At 32.8% G+C, this 23128-nt stretch overlaps 2 protein-coding genes across 4 annotated transcripts; both read left to right on the forward strand.

The window, feature by feature from the left end:
- Nucleotides 1-3118: 3118 nt before the first annotated feature.
- Nucleotides 3119-9100, forward strand: LOC114376448 (auxin response factor 3-like). 3 transcript variants are annotated; one of them, XM_028334567.1, is made up of 11 exons: nucleotides 3119-3699; nucleotides 3818-3874; nucleotides 4321-4491; nucleotides 4723-4807; nucleotides 4911-5001; nucleotides 5096-5260; nucleotides 6237-6356; nucleotides 6430-6505; nucleotides 7024-7183; nucleotides 7267-8189; nucleotides 8694-9100. In XM_028334567.1, the coding sequence occupies exons 1-11, from the start codon at nucleotides 3430-3432 to the stop codon at nucleotides 8709-8711; spliced, it is 2136 nt and encodes a 711-aa protein (XP_028190368.1). In that variant the 5' UTR covers nucleotides 3119-3429; the 3' UTR covers nucleotides 8712-9100. The 3 variants fall into 3 exon arrangements, with proteins under 3 accessions (XP_028190368.1, XP_028190366.1, XP_028190367.1); XM_028334565.1 differs by having other exon boundaries at nucleotides 3120-3699; nucleotides 4309-4491; XM_028334566.1 differs by having other exon boundaries at nucleotides 3120-3699; nucleotides 4318-4491.
- A 10439-nt stretch (nucleotides 9101-19539) lies between these two features.
- On the forward strand, nucleotides 19540-20210 carry LOC114372892 (glutaredoxin-C9-like). The gene has a single exon (XM_028330455.1). The coding sequence runs from the start codon at nucleotides 19599-19601 to the stop codon at nucleotides 20007-20009; it is 411 nt and encodes a 136-aa protein (XP_028186256.1). The 5' UTR covers nucleotides 19540-19598; the 3' UTR covers nucleotides 20010-20210.
- The last annotated feature ends 2918 nt before the right edge of the window (nucleotides 20211-23128 follow it).

Here is a 23128-nt window from a genome sequence, read left to right on the forward strand (position 1 = left end):
GTAAAAACTCCAATTGTCTAACCCAATAAAAAACCTCATAATATCCTATGCCAAGTAGAGAGTGAAATGCTTATCACATCCATATTTATTCATTCATTCTAAATTATACTGTAGTTATTAGTTTTTTAGATATTTTCTTTAAAAAAAATATATTTTTCAATTAAGAATTTAATGAGACATTTTAATGAGTCACATACTCTCATAAGAACCATCCCTATTGGGCTATCGTCAAATTTGATAAATATTTTTATGAAAGTTAAAATTTATTAGTAGGTTTTTAAACTATTTTTTTAAAAATAATTAGGTTCCTATCTTTTTAAAATTGTAATTGGGTTCTTTAGTTTCTAAATGAATTTTTGTAACTAGTTTATACTGACTTAAAATTGCTATAAAAATACAATTTATGGTGATTTCAAACCCTAAAGACTCAACTAAAAAATTCATTTGGAGACATCTTTAAAAATTCATAAATAATTTTAAAACCTACCAATTAATTTAACCTTATTAGAGCTTGTAAATGAGCTCGACAGAAAATGAAAAAAGTTGTCTTCCTAGGGAGGAATAGGCAAAATGGAGGGCATGGGCACCAATGATTAACTAACGTGTCACATTTAAAGCAACCAACAGCTTCAAATTTGCAAAGGTTGGCGAAAAGAACTTATATGGTGCAGGCTAGTAAAGTAGTATAAATATATGGGTTTGAATAATTAATGTTTTTTGTCATTGCCTCACTGATAAGAAATTTTAAAAAATATTATTATGAATATTAAAAATTAAATAAAATAATCATAAACAATATAATTTTACATATTTTAATTTTTTTTAATTAATGTGATAAAAATATTAAGTGATTAGCTTTTGCATAAAGATATTCATTAATTTACCAGTTCCCTGGTTGGTTAGACACGGTGACCCGGATTATTCATTACTTTTTGTCTAAGAAGACAGCTAATAATTATGATAGTACCCTAACAATAAAGTCAAAACTTTGGTAGGCAAAATAATTGGCCATTTCTAATGTGAAAAGAGAAATGCTTAAAAACAGCATGCAACTTTCTATCTCCAACCTCTTCTGTCTCAATTTTTTTGGTTAATATAATTGTCAACATTAACCCCCATTGCCTGCCCAATACGAGTGGTAATAGGCAATAAGGTGTGCCCTCAATGATTCAGGCTCAACAGGATTTTGATTGAAACCCTCTCGTGTGGAAGCATAATTTTCTACACTAATGACATTTCAAGGTCAGAAATTTTACATTAACTAATGGACAAGTTTTGGCTCAAACTCTTTATATTTTTTTCGATTAAATGTTCAAACTAAATAATAATATACGAATGTTGTCAATATTTAAAAAATATCCACTTAATATCTAATTTTTTTAAAAAGTTATAAGATAAATATTAGTAATATATTTTTATTATTATAGTCAAAATTTATTAAAAATTATAAAATTTTGTAAAATTAACTTCTTATTTAATGAATCTTATTCATTTTTTTTATAATTTTAATCAATAATATAAAAGGTACTAAAATGTATGTTTTTTTTAAGGTAACTAAAATGCATGTTATTAACTACTTTAACTATAACTATACTTAAAATATAATATAAGTGGGAAAATAGTTAACTAGTGGAGGGTAAGATGCATACATCATAATGCTGAAAATAGTAAAATACTAGTATCTTGGCCTCCAAAGTCCGTACCAGAAACAGCTCACTGAAGTGGTGGAAGAGAATCTAATCTAATATCTAAATTCTATATAGAACCTTTAATTAATGGCATGGTCAACAAACAAAATCATGACAGAACCGACATGGAATTAGAAAATGAGATCTAATCAACAAGAGAGAATAGAAATGAATGACCTCAATTTCAAACGTTATATTATAGTAATAATAATAATGCTAAAAAAAAACCTAGTGTGTAAAGTGGATTATTATTTAATAAGTAGAAGGATAGGTGTGAGATTTGGTGAAATAGAAGGGGACAGAATAGACATCCGCCCGGAAATACAGGGAGACCGTACAGTCCAAGACAGCAAAATAACCTCCACAAACAAAAGTGAGTCACTCCTACTACAGTACTACAGTCTTTGATGTTGTAGCTTTCTTTCTTTCTTTTTTCCTCTCACTTTCTCTCTCTCTCTTTCACTCTGCCACACATCACACCCAACAGTCTCAGCATTGCAGCAGCTGCAACCACTGCTCCCACCTCAGCCTGCAGACAAGCAAAAGGGCAAAAATATAATATCATATCAATAATGACATTTAATTAATACTTTAATTAATTCTAACAAAAAAGGTTCAACCTTTTTTTCAGGTGAATCAAAGTATCTCTCACAAGTGAGCCAAAAATTTATCTCTTTATTTAGTAAACAGCAACCATATAACACACTTATCTCTTTTAATAAATACTTGTTATATATATATAAATTTGAGAATTAAATATCTGAATACATATTTAAAAGATAAATTTCTCTTTCAATCATGTTATACTTTTTGGTAAAAATCAGAATTATTTTTTACTAGTTGTTTGAGTTGTTCAAGATCATTGTGTTTTTTTTTATAAGTAAAGTAACTGTGTACTAAAATTTGAATTTCAAATTACTGATTAAATTATACATATTTTGTGTAAGTTTATTGTTAAAAATATGTATTACATATTTCAGTATATATTTAAAAATAAAATTATCTTTCAGTCATGTTATATTTTATGCTAAAATTAATCTTTTGAGTTAGAGAGATATATGAGAACTGAGAAACTAATATTTTTGTTTATATATGCACATGTTTATAAATCAAATCATTGCTAAAATACTTAAAAAGAGACATAATTATATATGAATCATGTTACACTAAATTAGCAAGAGTGAGTTCATTTTCACTTTCTGAAGACATTATTTATGAATAATCTATAAATATTTATGTAAATATTTTTTAAATCTTAAAAATCTAACTTAATTATGGAGAGTCTTGGTCACTTAATTCACCTAAATTTTTGTTTATCAAAAAAAAGAAAAGAAAGAGAGAGAGGAAGTTAAATCCCAATGAATGAATGAATGAATGAAAGAGGGGGTGGTGATTTGATGGTTTTCCCCAAAAAGCGAAGGGGGCATAATTGAAGAGGTTCTCAAAAGGGTGGGAAAGAAAGAAAAAAAAAAAGAGAGGAGAGAGTGATAGGTCAGTGGGGAGAGAAAGACAGAGACAGAGAAAGCGGGTCTCTTTCTTTTTGGAGTATTGGGTCAGCTTCTTTTGGCAATGCCAAAGTTGGTCACGCTCTCTGAAAATGCAGCAACAGCAACAGCAACAGCAGCAGCAGGCATGAAGAGCAACATACACAACACCACTCCTTCAAATATCATCATCATTTCTCACTTCTCATCCTTCACTCTCTTCTTCTCTTTCTTCCCTTCACTCTCTCTTTCGCTTCATGGCTGGTCTCATCGATCTCAACAACGCCACCGAGGACGATGAAACGCCGTCGTCTGGCTCCTCCTCCTCCTCCTCCTCCTCCTCCACCGTCTGCCTTGAACTCTGGCACGCTTGCGCGGGTCCAATGATTTCATTGCCCAAGAAAGGGAGCGTTGTCGTGTACTTCCCTCAGGGACACTTGGAGCAACACCTCCACGATTTTCCGCTCCCTGCCTCTGCCAACATCCCTTCCCATGTCTTCTGTCGCGTCCTCGATGTCAAGCTTCATGTCGGTGGTGTTCTCTTTTCACCCTACAATTCCAAAATGCTGTCTCTGCTTCTTTTGTTCTTCTTCTTGTTGTTGTGTGCTTGGTTCCTTACCTTAAATGTATGCTATTTTTGTGCAGGCTGAGGAAGGGAGTGATGAAGTTTATTGCCAGGTGGTGCTGGTTCCCGAAAGTGAGGTGAGGCCTTTTTTTTCGCGGTTTCACTTTGGAGAAAGTGCTAAAAAAGGAAACGAATTTATCTCAACTCAGAATCTTGGTTTCTTTAGCACCTAAGTCTTAGGGGTTAAGTGAAATTTTACCAATTGAGATTAGTATAGTTAATGGGTAAATGTTAATTGTTAGTTTTTTCTATTAGCGAGAGGATTCAAACCCGCAACCTTTTCGTCCTTCCCTCTTCTCTTCTCCTTTAACCACTAGATCAACCTTAGCTTAATTGAGCTAAGGTGAAGGTGTCAAAACTCAAAAGGGCATAATGTAGGTGTAGGCTTTGTTTTCAGAGGAAAAGGGCACTAGAAAATGGTACTTTGGTTGTGTGGAAGTGAAAAGATGAAAGAGGGGTATGTTAGTGTTTTTTTTTTTTATGAAGTGGTTAACTTGGTCATTGTTTGTAGCAAGTGCAGCAGAAGTTGCGGGAGGGGGAATTTGATGCTGATGGTGAAGAGGAAGATGCTGAAGCTGTGATGAAGTCGACGACGCCCCACATGTTCTGCAAGACTTTGACTGCTTCTGATACCAGCACTCATGGTGGATTCTCTGTGCCTCGTCGCGCCGCGGAAGATTGCTTCCCTCCCCTGGTAATAATTATGAATAGTGATTCATTCCTTTCTCTTGTGGTAAAGTAAGCTTGTTTGAGTGGTTCCTTAATTGCTCTATTGTGTTTTGTCATTTTTGTTTTTATTTTTTATATACTAGGGTTATGTTAGCCCTTATAAATGTTTTGAAATGACACAGTCCAATTTGAAAGTTATCTTCATACTGGATAGTTCTTCCGTTGCATTTTGAATTTAAGTATTCTGTTACCTCAGGATTACAGTCAACAGAGGCCTTCACAGGAGCTTGTGGCAAAGGATCTCCATGGCCAGGAATGGAGGTTTCGACATATATATAGGGGTATGTGTCTTATGTTTCTAAATTGCAAGTTAAAGGAGAAACTAATTCTAGAGAACCATTTGACTGTTTGTTTGGGTTTGTATTTCCTATTTCTCATGTGCAGGGCAGCCGCGAAGACACCTGCTTACTACTGGTTGGAGTGCCTTTGTGAACAAGAAGAAACTTGTATCTGGAGATGCTGTTCTGTTTCTCAGGTATGATTGTATGAACTCCACCTAGATTCTATCAAATATTAGCTAGTAAGCATATCACGAGAGTACCAATATTTTTATACTTAATTAATGGCAGGGGTGAGGATGGAGAACTGAGATTGGGAATTCGTAGGGCTGCTCAACTGAAAAGTGGCAGTACCTTTTCAGCTCTTTCTGGCCAGCAAGGGAGTCCTACCAGTCTTATGGATGTGGTTAATGCTTTGTCTGCAAGATGTGCCTTTAGCATTCACTATAATCCGAGGTATTTTTTCTAGTTATTCTCTTTTACTTTCCTTATTAGTTAATGAAAGAGAAACTGTTAGTCTCTATCTACAATTCAAGGAGTGTTATTTTTGTGTAAGATAAGATAAGATGCAATGCTCCTTATGCTATTCAAAATGATGTTTTGTTTACATATGAAGTAAACATTCTAGTTTGACCCGCTTGACATGAGATTTAGTTTGATAGAAGAAAAGTAGAGAACAAAACTGCATCAATTTCTTAGCTACTTCCCACAAGTTATTGAAAGCTACCAGTTGCTCCACATGCTTTATAGTATATTTTGCTAAGATTGGCACAGACAAGTCAAGCTAATACTTTTTGTGCGTTCTAAAATTCGAACCTCAAGTTCTCCTTTGTGACTATCTTTTTTTTTATTATTGTTTTACAAGAGACATGTGTTCATGCCTAATGTCAAACGCAGTTATTGATCATCATCTCTTAGGAACCAAGAATTGAAATGAGGAAGAAAATAAAATATTTTATTGACTAGTAAGAAAAAACAGAAATTAGGAGAGAAAACTCTCGACCAAGGATTTTCCCTTCACAAAAGAGTTCTCCTTTCACAAAGAGCTAATGCTGAATCTACAAATGATAAGTTCCCCCTCTCTCCTATCCGTCCTCCTCTATTTATATCTAATAAACCCCTCTAACTAACTAACTAACTAAATCATTAGTAGTCTAACTATATTAACTAACTCTTCCTTCTCCTTATATCCTGACATCTTATTTTCTTAGATAATAGCAGACATATATTTGTCCCTAGGTGAATACTTTCCCCTTTCAAATTCTTTAAATACATTATTATGTGAATATCCTAGCAACATATAATTTTTCTTGTATGCACTGCTGTGGTTTAAGTTTTCATGGTTTTTTGTTTTGTTTTTTCTGTTTTTTTCCTTTACATCTTGCAAAGTATGGTATCTGATTGGTTCTTCAATATTCCACTGTCCTTGTAGGGTCAGTTCATCTGAGTTCATCATACCTATCCACAGATTCGTAAAGAGCCTTGATTATTCTTATTCAGCTGGAATGAGGTTCAGGATGCGCTTTGAAACTGAGGATGCTGCAGAGCGAAGGTTTGTTTGTGTTTTTCTTGTTCCATTTAGATAATCTATTTATAGAAAATCTTAGTCAATTTTTTTTTGGCAGATTCACAGGATTAATTGTTGGAATTGCTGATGTGGATCCTGTTAGATGGCCTGGATCTAGATGGAGATGCCTAATGGTATATTGCGGGACTCTTTCTAACTTACCCTATTGTAGTTATCATTTGCAAGCCTGTAGTGTGGCAGTAGATGCCTTTTCTCACAGTTAGGGCATGATTATTTTGGCTTTTTTGTGTCTTAGCTGTTTTATTAATGTTGTAACTCCTCATTTTCATAACTACCTGGCATATGGCGTTTATTCCTGCTACTCTTTTCTTTTAACAAATTGTGTTGGATGGTTTTTTGGTGAAATCATGCTTGTGTTATGGCACAAACCTAAGTGAATTCATTGGCATAACACTTATCATTGTTCTGGCATTTTTACTAGGTTTATCTGTAAACTTCTGCTCAAGTAGCATGAGTACATTTTGGTTTTCAGCTCATAACTTCAAAAGATCGATTGCATATTTTATTATGTAAACTACAATTGTTTTTATAGATATCTGGTAAACCTATTGCCCTCATAATTATTTATTATATGCCATTTCTAAGTAACTTAATGGATGGTGTGACCATAAGTTCGTTCTCATATTTGCAGGTAAGGTGGGATGACTTAGAAGCCACAAGGCATAATAGGGTTTCCCCATGGGAGATTGAGCCATCTGGTTCTGCTTCTACTGCAAATAACTTGATGTCAGCTGGTTTGAAGAGGACCAAGATTGGATTGCCTTCAGCCAAGCTAGATTTTCCAGTTTCCAGTATGTCTCATTTTTCTTGTTTTCTTTTTGAGCTGTCCTACCAAACACAACATTGCTGATGAGTTGTTCCATCCTTTTGACAGATGTGATTGGAACATCAGACTTTGGGGAATCACTAAGGTTCCAGAAGGTCTTGCAAGGTCAAGAAATGTTGGGTGTTAATACTACTTATGATAGTTTTAATGCTCAAAGTCACCAGCTATCTGATTTGAGGAGGTGCTATCCTGGCTCGAACTATCCTAGGATTGCTGCAACAGGAAATAGCATTGGAATCTCACAAGTGAGTTCCAATGTTTCCAACAACGGCATAGGCTTTAGTGAATCTTTCAGATTCCAGAAGGTCTTGCAAGGTCAAGAAATACTTCCTAGCCAACCATATGGAAGGGCCCTGTCTGTTGACGAGGCTTGTGGAAATGGTCGCTTTGGACTTTTTGATGGTTTCCAGGCGATGAGATCCAGAAATGGATGGTCTTCCCATGTGAGCAACAATTCCTCACATTTGCATCCTCCTGTTCCATCTGGGCAAGTTTCATCTCCGTCATCTGTGTTCATGTTCCAGCAAGCTGTCAATCCAGTTTTAAACTCGGATTATAACAACCAAATAGGTCAGGTGATGGGAGATAAAGTCCATCAGCGAGTTTCATATGCGTCTGAAGTTAAAGGCGGAAAATTTGTATCAACCCCCTATGAGCCTCTTCTCCGTGGACTATCTCAGGAAGGCACAAATTCTTTTGGTCTTTCAAACTTTCATAATCAGCTGGATAGTTCACGTTCACACGATTCTGTTTCAGTACTGAGAGCTAGTCAAGAGTTGGTTCCCTCGTGTAAAAGTAGATGCAGAGTCTTTGGATTTTCATTAACTGAGGGTGCTCCTGTTGCAAGTAAAGAGGCGACTGACTCATCTGCAGTTGCTTGTGCTGGACCTTCCTTTACAAGACATGTTGAAGATGATTTCCATCCAGGGCATTCACTTAGGAGCAAGGCAGTGGCAAGTTATTGCACCAAGGTAATCAATCTTTATCCTTTAAGATGCATTTGACTTCTTGGATCTTGGTTCTAATACTACACAATTAGAAGCATGCAGGTTCTATAAAATAGCCACGCAAGATAACAATGGATAGGTAACAAATAAAGTGAATGATGTAATACTGAGTTACACCTGTCAGTATTGAGCTATCTAATTTCCTTGTCAGAGCCAGTTCTTGCCAAATGAGTATAATGCTTAGTGGGTTTAACAATTTCTTGTTATGGCTTGTCATACAAAATGACTCACATATCTCTTCTACTGAGACAATTTTGAACATGTTGGGTGAAAAGCAATGGTGTTGCTGCACCACCTTATTTGATTTACTTTTTATTTATCGACAAATGTTATTTTTGTTTGCCGAGGGGATGGAACCTACGATCTTTCTCCTCTTTTCTTATCCCTTAACCATCTTACCCTTACTTGATTATTTGTTTTGTTTCTTTCGACTCTCGGGAGTTATTAAATAATGCTTATTGTCTGCAGGGTGTGCTGCAATATTGACTTGGAAATCTTGATGTATGCTGGTACTGATGCTGGCAAAAGGTAGCAGAAGAGAATGTCCACAGTTGTTGTACTTGTGTGCTTTGCTCTAGTGACTTGGAATATTGGGAGACTAAAATATTGTAACTATTCGTCTAATTTAGATACTTGTTAAATTGGCTATGACCACGTTCTAGATTCTGTATTAATCATGTATCTACCCTTCATTGACTTGTATGGGGAAAACCTCTAAACGATGCATGTTTATCCACCGTTTTGGCCATATGAACAAAGTAAGCCAGGTGGTTGTGCATAACCCTTCATTTATCTTGAATTGGGCATTGATTACATTAGAGAGCAATAGCTCTCTTAATGTTTCATGTCCTTAATGTTGTCTCCATTTTTACTCACTGTTCCTTTTTTGCTTGTTATATTCTTTCCTCTTGTCTCATTGCTTTTTGTATGGAGATGTGCGTCTTCTTTTATAGGGGACCACATGTATTTTATTAGAGAATCTTGTTCAATTTGGATAGAAGAGATGTGGGTTTATGATAACATGACAAAATAAATCGATAATTAAAGACATGAACAGTTTTTACTCTTGGTCCAAAGCCATTAGAGCTTGTACTCTCAATTTTCCATGATTATATTAGGAAGTTGAACTTGTGTTTTTACAAATTGATTTTTCATTTTTCTTTTCCCACAGTTGAAGGTTTGAAAAACTTGGTCCGCAGAAACTTTTGAAATACCAATTATCAAAGGTTAGTCTTCTAGGGCCAATAATGCTATCTGGTGGTGGCATTGGATTGCGAAATCAGATGTGTATCATGAATTGTGGAGATTTTTTAAAATTATGACGTGCTACATGAGTTAAGAACTTTGTACAATTCAAGTTACACATGATTTATACAGTTAACAAAGGTTAGTCTTATTTTAAAAAAAAAATATTAGTTGTGACCTGTGAAGTAAGAAACTTTGATCAATCAGTAGACTTTTAATTAGTTAGGAACTTAACATAAAATTCGCCAATGAATATACATTGTGAAACAAAAATTAATATGGAAAGTGGTTGCGTAAATAATAGTGCTTTTATACGAGAGAGATTCAGAACCCAATAGTGATGCGTAAATAATAGCACTCTTATTATAATTATAAACTTCGCCTAATTATTACGCTCCCTTTCAAAATATTGGAGTTAAAATGTGTTGTTACTCCTTTTTCTTTGTTCTTTTTTTAAGAATTTTTTAAAAATTTGTTTCCAAAAGCTTATGGTCTCATTCTTAGATGTGGACTCATTACGACAAATGTATTACTTTTGGGGTATTAGTACCGTTGTCCTTCGGGTCCTTTTTCTTAAAAGGAAGTCACTTTTGACTTCCAGAAATATCATATGTAAGATGAACAATAGTGAAAAATGTTGAAGTGGTCCTGAGAATAAGGTAAATAATGATTTTAAACGCAACTGAACCTTTTTACCAGTTGTCTTATTTATTGTATTTTTTCTTTTGTAATTTATCAGAAGAATATTTACTGGGTATATTGTAGCAGCCTGGGGAGTATATTATGGATCCTCTCTATAAACTACAGATTGTTCGATGATTCAATGCAAATGGGAAATTATATGCAAATGGGATATATATATATATAAAGCAGACCCAACAACAAAAAAATAAACTTCATACCAAAGTATATCAAGGAGTGGAATTTCAAAAGCAAAGAAAGGTCAATTTTTTATTTTTAAATTAGGATGAAATGAAAAGCAATATGTTAAATGTTATTATTCTATTATCTAGCATTCAATTTTATGATATAACTTTTAAGTTAATGATTGCAAAACAATTTTGCAGGATTATGCAATCACAGCTTAATTTTGATATAACTTTTAAGATAATGATTATAAAAATTATAATAAATATCATATATGGTAATTTATGTTTGATAACAATATAAAATTAGAGATATTAGATTTGTTGGGTCATGGGTGATTAAGAAAGAATGGAAAAAGAGAAAGTCTGTAAAAATTTTATTTCATCACACTTCTCACCAATCCAAAATGGCATAAAATTACCTTTTAAGATTGTGTTTGGTTTCAAGAGAGAAATAAGTTATCGAAAACGAAAATGGAGTGGGTATGTTTGGATCGTGGGTATGTTTGGATCGTGCAATTTTGGAGAGAATAAAATTAATCTTTTTCTCTTCTCAATTGCTGTAACATCAGTATTTTAGGTCAAAAAATTGATTTTTTTTAGCAAAAAAATTGATTTTTTGGAACAAATAAAAAAAATTTACATAAAAAAGTTGATTTTCTTTGACACAAAATATTATTTTTCACCTATTTCTCTTAAACCAAAAAATGCAACATATAATTTTATTTCTCTTTTTTCAAATTATATTTCTTTTATTTTTATCTATCATTATTTCTCTCCTTTGGATCAAATGCACTCTAAGTTTCAGTTCTATTTAATTATTTTTCCCTGTTTCCTTCTGCAGGATTACGGCTAGTTCTTGCTGTGCTCTATTCCGCTGGTGGAAAGAAAAGCTGTTTGTACTTGCCTTTTTTTGTTGTTGGTCATAGCCTTGCAGTGCCTTTGCCACTGATACACTTAAAATGAGCAAACGTACAAGATTGAATAAATGTGCAGGTGTTATTTTATTTCAAGTTCTTCGGATACTGTGGTTGACGTGAACAAGGCTACAAGGCATGATAGCATCTTCGACTGTCACGAGACTCTCGCCACTGTGAAAAAGTTTCATCTTAATTTGAGGATTTTTCTGGCTTTGGATGGCCCTTGTTCCTAGCACCTTCTCCACCATATGATGAACTTGCTTATGAAAAAACCATATGATGAACTTATTTTATTCTAGTTTCAACAAATTTTGATATCTCTTACTTTTAATTTTAAGACGTGTTTCATAATTTTGAAGTTTTAAATAAATTTTCATTGTTAGAGTGTGTTTTGATCTTATAAAACCAATTAGGTAAAAATTGTTCCCTACAAATTGGACAAGCATAAGGGAACTGGACATCGCAAACAATTAGGTTTAATAACAATAATTAAAATAAATTTTAATATCATCTTAAAATGTGATTTTAATTTTAATTCAATTATATAAAATTGACTTGTAAGGTACAGATTATCTTCATTGGTATATTTTATTTGAACACTTTTGTTAACTTCACACTATTCTTTTGAATTATCAACTTGTGAACTTGAATTTGTTGAATGGATTTGATTTGATAAATAAAAAATTGCTTTAAAATGAGTTTAAAATTATGTAAATAATCTTTCAAAACTTTTCTTTTAAAAGTGAGTTTAAAATAACATTTATTTATTTTTACTTAATGCAAAAGTTACAATTTATCACATATACTCAAATTTGAGTTCAGAGACAAAATCAATTTTAAACTAACAAACATATTGGTACAATTTACATCCTTTCAACATGATTCTAAAGATATAAACGTGTTTTCAAACATACATGATTTTTAAACAAAGAAATTTTAATAAAAATACAGTCCAATTCAACATAAGGTGTAGTAGGCAAAGAAAAGAGAATTGCTTGGGGCACCCGGCAAATTTCCTAAATGTTGAAAATATGGGAATTTTTTGTTATAAATAGCTGTAGGATTTTTTTATTTTTGCAACGTCACTTTTTTTCCATAAAATTTCTGTAAGTCAAGGTGCATTGCTTCCGTTAAGGACTGTTTGGAAGTATATTTGTTCTCCGGTGGTGTACATGCGTTGGTGAGGAGTATACGGTGGATTTTGGTCGATTTTCGTTGCCGGAGAAGAAGAGGTACGCAAAAAAGTTACGGATTGGCGATTCATATGAATCACCAATCCGTATGAACACATACGAATTGCCAATCCGTATGGATCATACGAATCACCAATCCGTATGACTGTTTGTTTCTCCTAAAAATGCCATACTTTCTTCTACAAATTAGGTTGTGAGAAAATGTGTAATTTATTACAGTGTCTACTTGTCTCATATATATAGATGATTTTCACTAAGATTGCTTCAAATTTTTTTTTAAAAATACAGACGCGTGCACAAGGTTTTTGTGGAGTGTTGTCAACTACACCAATGTGGTGTCAAACTTTATGTTGCATCAGAATGTGTTGTCAAGTCTGACAATGTCGTGTCACGCTTTATCTGACTACGCATGCATCTGATAATGTGTTGTCAATTCTAACAACGATGTATCATACATGCGTAATTATTTTTAATTGTTTCATTTAATTTATGTATTAACGCAACAATTAAGTAATAATTTATGATAAACAGATCACAACAGTTTATATCAGATAATGATTAAATTTAAATAAACAAGTGTTAGTGTCCATAATTAAATATATATACAAAAATTTAAAAAGCACAAAATAAATAAATTCCCAAAAATTATAAACTGAAAAACTACAAAGTCAAAGTAAAATATTATCCATTCGTACGCCGCCTTCACCTGGATCTATCGGCTACAGTTGGCTGGACAGTGTAGCGTCTTGCGATGCCCACACATTCTTCAACAACAGTGTAGGCTAATGTTCCTTCGATCAAAATCCTCAGGTTCAGTAGTTTGTTCAACCTATCAGCAATTGCTGCAAAGTCCTCCTAGTAATTGAAATCAAACAAACATAACAATGGTTAATAATCAAATAATAAACAAAGCAAAAAAATAAAAAATAAAAAATATTACCACCGCATGTCCAAAATCATGTTGATCAATGTGTGCCTCAGTAGGTGCCGCTGCCGCCATCGGTTGCTGATACATATGTGCGTCAACAAATTCTTCATATTGCTGAATCGATGGTACTCTAAGAGGATCCCCTGGCTGTGGCAGATAGATGAATGGGTGCGAGATCACGTAAAACCAACCCAGATAATCTGGCGAACAATGACCAGACACTACACATAATTACCCAACAGGTGCAATGTGCTCACCAAATTGCATTCATCTATCATCAATTTCTGCAGTAGACAGCGAAGACACAGCAGGGTGTGGTGGAATAGTCTGAATGTAGCCGAACTATTGTACAACCCTCTCCGGTCGGTGGATGACCGTCAAGGGGTCCCATATGAGATGGCCAGAAAACAATGAGATGACCTCAAATTCTCTAAATGAATGGTGGTCACCGTACGGAATCCAGCACACCGCGTCAAGGGTCAGTCTATCCAGACGCCTCCGATACGTGGCCACAAGCAGTGCCTTGCCAGATGTCCAACGAAAATGCTCGTAAATCAAATACTACATATTTTTTACAAACATATTTATTAAAATACACGACAACATATAATAAAAAACTTCAATTTAAAATTTTTCGTCAAATCTTAACTAACCTGTAACAGAGTGATATATCCCTCAAGCTGCCTCGCCGTGCTCTTCGACGCATCATTTAAATTATCATACATGTGCACAAGTGCAGCAACACCCCAAGCGTAACCCGCACTCTGCGTCAGGTCACGCAATGCATCCAAGAATACCAGGTGCACGTGTGTGACACTCTTGTCAGCAAATAGTGTGCATCCAAGGAGATGCAACAAATACGCTCGCGCTGCTACAATCCACTCACATGCCTCAATCTTCAGCTCATACAACTCGCACAGTCACGATAGTCGCACATAAGACCCGTGACAGTCAATGGTCTCAGCTCTAGCATCTGCAGCACTGACCTTGAGTAACTCCACCAACATCTCGACTGCGTCGTCAACATGAAGTTGCTCGAAGTTGTGGAACGCCCCTACAACAGGCAAGGTGATAGTCACCTCTCTGACGAGCAAATGGAAACTGCTTGTTTCCTTATGCCAGCGTTCCACAAAAGCAGACATTAGTCCATGATCGGCTGTATCTAGGGAATAAGCAATCAAAGGATCAAAGGACTCAGTCCATTGGCCACCACAAGGCCTTCAATCTCTACGGCAGACCTCTCGAACTTAGCCATCTTCCTTCCATGGGAAGATAACTTCAACTTAGGACGTTCCTGGAAACAATATTACAAATGATGTAAACAAATAATTAACTACTCAACTATGTTTTTTATGTTTTTTAAAAATTACATACCTCTCCATTCCACACGCTAAAAGCAATGTGATTTTGAAAATCACTCAGAACTGATGTGTCATGGGGTCCGCCTAGAAAACCCTCAACATCAGTAACACCTTCTTCAATAGGTGCTTTTAGCTGCTCATTGACCAATTCCTCTTTGGTCGTAGGAGGGTCCTCCAAAACAATTTGTCTCTATCTACGAGCTGATGTAGTAGGCCTTCGTCGCTGGGGGACATCATCGTCACTCTCGTCTCTCCTCCCCAACACCTTTCCTATTGTGCGCCCTAGAGCGCGACCAAGACCTCTAGTTCTAACCATTATTTGCATAATAATTATCCTATTATTTATATTAAATGGCCCAGACTTTAATAAACGATTCCAATCATTTTTAATTTTCACATCAAAATTACTTTTTATAACTAATTTTAATTAATTTAAATAGTGTTATTTTCCAAATCTTAGGTAATCTCATCTTAGTTTTAATTTGAAAAATCTAATATAATCTTATTCTTAATTTAGGAAATATAATCTAATCTTAGTCTTAAATATAAGGTTAGACAATATTAAAAAATATAAAATATATTAAAAAAAATAAAAAAACCCATACGGATCAATGATCCGTATGGGTTTTTGTCGGCACACCGCCATTTTTTCTGGCAAGGCTACCAAATAAACCAGCAACAGTAGAAACATACACCAAAAAACAATGAAAACACAACAATATCATCACGCAACAATGAAAACACAATAATATCACCAAACGCCATTTTGTCGACAAAACTCCATTTTTTTCGACAAACATACACCAAAAAACAATGAAAACATAGCAATATCACCAAAAAAACAAATACATAGAGTATCATCATGCAACATACGAAGAAAAAGAGACGGGAGGATCACTAACCTTGAAGAAGAAGCGGCACCAACAACAACGATCTCACAACGGAGGAAGACGAGCGATGCTCACACCAAGAACACAAACGCTGCTCACCGGAAGTGGAACAAGTAGCAACAAGCATCGCGCTCACAGGAAGACAAAGAAGCAAATGCAAAGTGGAAGAGAAACAGCACCAACAAAAGAAGAGAAGATGAAGCAAATGAGCACATACGAAAAGTTAGCCTTTTATATAATTAAGGTGAAGGACATTTATGCCCTTTCACCACACCTGCTGGGTGCTCCAGCAAAAACGTTGGGTGCACCAAGTAACACTCCAAAGAAGATACACATGCTTGCTGAAGCCCATTTAATGGTTTAGAGTAAATCCACCATCCAGTGGACTTTTAACTCATAGCAGCAAAAAATAAAAGTAGATGTTGCAGACAAAGACTACCCCACAATGTCCTAGAGAAATTTATGCCACCGATTCCAAACAAACATATATTATTTTATGAGTTTAGTAAAATAATTTTATATTATTATTTAATTATAAATCATTATTAATATGACTTTTAAAATAATTATCATAAAATTCAATAATTTTATCATACATGATGAGTTGTGATTGAATGATGTTATAAAACTTTTAGTATATAATCATTTTTTTCTTCTTTTATAGGTGTAAAGTTTTGATTAGATAAAAGAACCCCATCTTATAAGGTTAAAGAAGAACACAAACTATACCAAGAATTTATAATAAAGTAAAAATTTCCTTAAAAAAAAGAATTTAACAATAAAATTAAACATATTGTCTATTGACAAAAAATCTAAAAATTGAACCCAAGTTACAACTAGTATGAGCAAAAGACTCGACTAGATCTATCAAGTCTAGTTGCATTCTAAACAAACACTGAAACTAACATTACCCCGATTCTTATTATTCAAAACATGTTTTTTAAACAACAAACGAAGGTTTTGTGCCATGCGAAAATTCTTTCAATCAGAAATTTATGTTATGCATACAATATGCGTGTGTCATCTAGAAACTTTTTAGGGCATTAAGGGTTGCTGCACAAATCCTTTGTGATTTTTGCCACTCTACACATTATGCAAACTGCATAGATCATAGGTGAAGATGCGATACGTAATAGTATAATCATGAAAGCTTCATCACATGTTTAATTAATTATGTGATTTTTTATTTTGAAATTCTATCACCGCGTACGACTTTTTCATTTGATTAAAAGAACTTATGTATACTTTAAAGTTGCATGGTTTCCTTTTATTTAAAATCTAAGTTGTTTTAATTTATGAAAGAATATTGATTTTTTTATAAGTGTTTATGGAAAAATTTATCCGAAAATTACATAAAGGGTTTCATTTCACATGGAGCAAATGTGGTTGGGATGGAGAAAATAATGCATCACAAAATGATGAAACACAAACATTTAGATTCGTTAAGGTTCCTATATTCCGCTTGACAAAATGTTAGAAAGACAATGCCATTGCTTGCCAGGAAATTCAATTAGTTATTTAGGAAGGACATATCAGTAACAGAAATAGGATAATTATTACGCGCTAATTAGAAATTTTAGTGAGCCAATACTAAAAAAAAAATGTTTTCATGAAGATGACGTTCAAAAAGTACTTGAAGATTGATCTGAGTCAGTTTTGTGAATCCTTGCCAAAACAATCCAAAGAAAAAGGAAGGTTTTCTTTCAGAATCATTTGCTATGAAAAGAGTAAAAGAGTATGTAACTACCGTGTAACAAAGTCGTGAAATTAATTGATGATAAATCATTTAAATTATCGTCAAAAGAATGTTTTTAACTATTTGTTATTTTTTTATAAATTAAATATATAGATAATGATGAAACAAAAGTAGTTTGAGATCATTCAAAAATAATTTTTTTGAGCTAGTTTTCAAATCAAAATAAATTTAAAATTAAAGTAAGATTAAAATGATATTTCAAATGGATGAAAAATAAAAAAAAATAAATTAAATGCTCAATATATGTATTAGAATGAAACATGTGTCTCACTGCAGAAAGTGATAATAACAGTCCTACTTAAAAACATTGTTATTTAAAAAAAACACTAGTTCAGTAAAAAAAAAAAAAAAACTAGTTAAAAAGATCTTGTTGAAGAATAATTTCTACAAATATTATCATTCAAAATAGTTATTCTCATTTTATACAATGATGATGTTCCAATTCTCTTTGCTTCATTAAAAAAATGTCTTGTTTGTTTCACAATAAATGTTTAAAACTTTAAAATATATAACTAATTTTCAATAATTAAAATTTTCAAACATAACCAATTATCAATAAATTATTTAATATCTTGCCTTAAATATTTATAAAAAATATCTTTAGAGTTGAACTGTAATATTTTGTGAATATAAAAAGAAGTTGAATATTTTTTTTTTGAACATATTTGAAGTTGAATATAAAATATTTAATACCTTAAGTGTTAAAGCAATATTTTTAAATGAATTATATTAATAAATTAAATATTAAATACATTAGAAACATTTAATATTTTTCATTTAGTTATTTATATTTTATTTTCTCAATCAATATTGTAAATATATGCTTAGAATTAAATGTTTCATAATTAATTTTATTTATATTTTTGTTATTATATTATATTATATGTGTGATGTATCCATCAATATGGTTAATGATAAATATTTATCAGAAAACTTATCACCTTTACTTAAATTTTTCCTCTTAACTAACATTTATTTTTATGTTGGCATCTCTCCATTACAATATTATTTATTATATTTCAAACTTGTTCTTTTTTGTCAATTGTAAAATTTGTTATATAGATAATATGTAATTCTTGATAGTATAATGTGATATAAAAAAAGTTAGTAAAGTTTGTTGTACAAATAATATTTCTTGGTAATATAAGGTGATAGAAGAATTTCTTGGTAATATAATGTGGTAGAAAAAAAGAGAGAGATGAAACTTGATTATATTTTTGATCCATTTTACGTATGTAATTTGGATCCTTGCTTTCCAATTGTTGGAATTATGTCCTTTAAGTATGATAATTCTACTATTTTGATCCTTCAATCTATTTTTTTTTAGTATTTAACAAATTTTATTATTATTATTATTATTATTATTTAATCTCAATAGAACTCTTCAGATATGGAGAAGAGAAACTATATATATGAGAAACATAGTTTTCTTATAACGGATTTTCATTATTTCCTAACAGACGAATAATGACATTTATTCATTTGAGTTTAGATCATTTAATTTAGTTTTCTTAATTTGATCACATAAAATAAAATTTATTAATGATACATGACTAATATAATTGTCTTATAATATTAGTGCACATCAATCAATTATTAGAATAAAATTTTTGATATATATATATATATATATACGAATTAATTATATTTTTTAGAGTTTCTAGTATTATAATTATGAAAGGCCAGAAGTGTAATTAAGTTGCGTCACCACACATATATTTTGATAGAGAAAATAAAAATAAAAGATTTTTTAAAATTAAGACAGAGGACAAGAGATGTATGTCTCACGTAATATTTCTCATTTTCCTTTTTAGTTTAAGTTTGATAGAGTTAAAAAAATAATTTAAATTTAAGAATAATAACGTAGATCTCACCTAATTTTACTTATCATTTGATTAATTTTTCACAATCTTTCTTTCGTTTATATCAAGAGCATTAGCAAACACACCCGTAATCACATGTAGCGATGTACATGAACCTAGAAAAAATACACACGTGGATGTTTATCTACAGGGATGCAGCTTCTGGGAATATGTTGACCGAGTCCGTGACGCAAATCTTGTCACTACAGTTACTGTGACGCAGGAGATTGCGCAACAGCCGTTGACGTTAGAGTCTTTGCCTTTCATTTATTATTTTTATATTTCCCGCTTACTTCCCAGTTTCCACACTCCTAAAAAAACCCTGTTTTCTTTTTCTCCTCTTCCTCACACCATGCACCAAACAAGCCCCAACGGCACACGTCACGCACCGCCTCCCGCCGGAGCAAGCGGCGGACCCAGTGGGGCTGACCACGCCAACGTGGTCAAAATGGTTTCGGAGAATCCCGTGATTGTGGTCGGGGCACGTGGGTGCTGCATGTGTCACGTGGTACAGAAGTTGTTGCAAGGCCAAGGAGTGAACCCTCCCGTGTACGAGGTTGACGAGGGGGACCAAGCTGACTTGGCCCGGGAGCTTTCGCGGAATATTGTCGGTGGCAGCGATGATAATAGCGGTGAAACGATGCAGTTTCCGGCGGTGTTCGTGGGCGGAAAGTTTTTCGGAGGGTTGGAGAGACTAATGGCCACCCATATCTCAGGTGAATTGGTTCCTATTCTGAAAGATGCTGGAGCCTTGTGGCTTTGACTATAGTCACTAATTTCATCAATTTTTATTTTTTATTTTTTTGCGTACAACGACGACAGTAGATTTAAATTTAAAATTCCGTATAAATTATTACTTAAATCATCCATCTCTAGACCGATCATAGTGGGTTTAATTTGCCTCTCAAATTTGAACATTTCATCACATTTTTAATTATGATAGTTAGTCAAGTTCTCTTTATCATGATTATTGTTGCTAGCATTTTTTATTTTTGGAGTGCGAAACTTATATTCAAATTTTTTAGATAAATTGAAATAATCTTGCGCGAGGTAATATATGTGTTTAGTGGTTGAATTTGTTGTAGTTTAATTAATAGCTTCGAATTTTGAATATATAACTAACTTAAAATTTCAAATATCTAGAGAATTTTTTTTTGCCATATAGTTACGAATGAGAACAAAATTATCTTAACAAAGAATACATTAACTTTCTATAAAGTAAAATCACTATACAAAAACAAAATTTTGTGAAACAAACTATTATTTTATTTAAACATGAAAGTCAGTTTTTAAAAAGCAAATGCCAAATAATATTAACCGTTTCTTAATGGTCAACAATATTCTCTAACTCCTGAATGCATATTATTATTTACCCCACACTTCTTTTTAGAGTTGTTGAGAGTTTTCATGTATAAAGTGCAACGTATTCGTAGTTAAACATTGTCTCTATCTCTGCAATGCAAGGTAACATTAGGTTTTTTTGCCCAGATAGAGTATATCTTTTGACCAGATAGAGGATGTTGAAACCATAGTTATGTTAATAGTATAATTATAAAAGTATTTATGCGTAAAGTGCAAGTAACGGTGAAAATTTTCTTCAAAAAAAGAAAGTTGACAGTGAAAAAGGTGATTACTAGCTAAGAGAAAATCCACGATACTATTATCAATTTATTTATTTTTTATTTAAGAAGACCATATGCATAATATATATGTTGTTTTTGTAGTTTAGAAAAGTTGATAATCACGTTATCGACTTAATTATTTCTAATTTGTTGAATTTTAAAAATCCATGGTAACATTATCAATTTTTTTTTGTTTGAAAATAGACAATGATATTGGCAAGCCCGAAAATTTATCTAGATGACAATTTTAGTCCCTGACTTTAATTACGTGTGATTTAATTTAGAACCGAAATTATTCAAACTATTGTTATATTCTCTTTCAGCTAAGCTGGCAGGGAGACTACTTTGCATGCAATCATCTTCTAAGGGAAACAGAACATGTATTTTAGGCATCAGTTTTATTGATCAAAAACTAGAAATTAACCATCAATGCTGTATTATCAATTACCCATGCCATTCTTCCAAAAGAAAGAGTGAACAGCCAAATTCTAAAAAGAGTACTCAACAAAAATTTAGGAAACTTGAAAAGAAAATAAAAAATTGTAAAAAAACAACAAAAGTATTGTGGATGTAGAAAAAAAAATCTTAGAAGAAAAGACCTCCTAAAAATGATTAAATCATAGATATTCTACACCTATAATATAAAGTAACAATGTGAAACTATTTCCCCAAACATCATGTAAATCCAATTGTTTCTTTCCACTAGATCTGTTTGGTGCTGATGATTTTGCGTGGAGGGGCAAAGACAATGTGTGTGAGAGAGTTTGATTGAGATGGTTTATGAAAGAGCTGCTTTTTGTTTCATGGGTTCCACAATAAAAAATTTCTCCCTTGTGTATCTCTTTCATGGGGGAGAAATTATACGTTGGTCAATATTGTAGTCTTGGTCGATACTGATATGACACATGACACATAACAAACTTAAAAGAACCAATTAACTTAAAAAAACTCTCGTCGCTTTGCCATTGTTGTACCAAGAAGTAATTTTGATATAATCAATTTAATCACATATTATGTTTACGATTGATATATATTTAAATGACTACATCGAAACTCGAGTCCCTAGCCTTTCAGAATTATGATTCATCGTCTCGTTCCTCTTCGTTCTCAAGTAATGTTCAGCAACATTGATTCGTCCAAATCAATCTCCCTCCGAATCAATTCCTCATCGAAATAACTGTCATTCTGTCAAGGAGAGGCATTTAGCGAATCAGTGTGGTACTGTCTAAATCCTCTAACCGATTTAAATATTCGATGAGAATATCACATAAACTGATAATTGGAATCTACATCTATAGGTTCAACAATGTCAATTATAATCTTCAATTTGTGGTTGCTATGTGACGATCACCAAAAATCTGGACAATGTAATGATTGTGAGACCAATTGACGATTAGTAGAAAGGCAAGTAACTTTCCGACCACGTGAAAGAGTTTAAATTTCTAACGACGGGATAACCACGCAATTATTTTTGGAAATTTGATATAATCGTAAACTGATTTGTAAAAGATACATGGTTAGTGTCATTAATTATATCATATATTAATTTTGTAAAGATATATGGAACAAATTGATTATATCAAAATTTAAAGTTCAAATTACATCCCATAAAAAAAAGTTAAATTTAGATTTTAAAGATATGTCTATGAGATGTGACGTTGCTATTGGCAGAGAGGACAACTGACCGACATGTTGTTTCGGACATATAGTATTTCTTTCACTTGAGTAAAATGCTTCATACATTTTGACCTTTATGTCCTGTTGGATTTCTCTTGGCATGCATGAATCTTAGCTCCATGTGAATAATTGATTTTTTAAATTGTACAGTGAAGTATTTACGTAAATCCAAACTGACTAAAATTGATTCAAACTATTTGGGTGGAGTCATTTATCTATTTTGGTCAAAATCGAACTAATTCGATAAAAATCATTCATATACGGTTTGAGTCACGAGTTTAAATCTATAAATTCGTTGATCTGATTCATGAATCGTAATTAAAATGTAAATTTTATTATATATATATATATATATTAAAAACTAAAAAAATAATTTGACAATCAAGGAAGGTATGGTAATGCATTATTTCCTTTAGTACTTTTAATAAAATAGTAACAATATAATAAGTTGGGACATAAATCCACCTCGTCACCGTAAGAAACCAAGAACATGTTGCTTCCTTTCCTCCTCTTCTATTCTTTAACTCTAGGGTTACAAAGTTTCCCTTTCATACTTGTCGACAGTCATGTGGTCTTGATAGAG

This window comes from Glycine soja, chromosome 11 (assembly GCF_004193775.1).
Source record: "Glycine soja cultivar W05 chromosome 11, ASM419377v2, whole genome shotgun sequence".
NCBI classification, from domain to species: Eukaryota; Viridiplantae; Streptophyta; class Magnoliopsida; order Fabales; family Fabaceae; genus Glycine; species Glycine soja.

Excerpts from the sequence above, each read along its gene's own strand:
- LOC114376448 (XM_028334565.1), top strand. The coding sequence starts at position 3,430 with ATGGCTGGTCTCATCGATCTCAACAACGCCACCGAGGACGATGAAACG. Across the intron at positions 3,700-3,817 it reads TCCTCGATGTCAAGCTTCAT|GCTGAGGAAGGGAGTGATGA; the intron begins GTCGGTGGTGTT and ends ATTTTTGTGCAG. Across the intron at positions 4,808-4,910 it reads GTTTCGACATATATATAGGG|GGCAGCCGCGAAGACACCTG; the intron begins GTATGTGTCTTA and ends TCTCATGTGCAG.
- LOC114372892 (XM_028330455.1), top strand. The coding sequence starts at position 19,599 with ATGCACCAAACAAGCCCCAACGGCACACGTCACGCACCGCCTCCCGCC.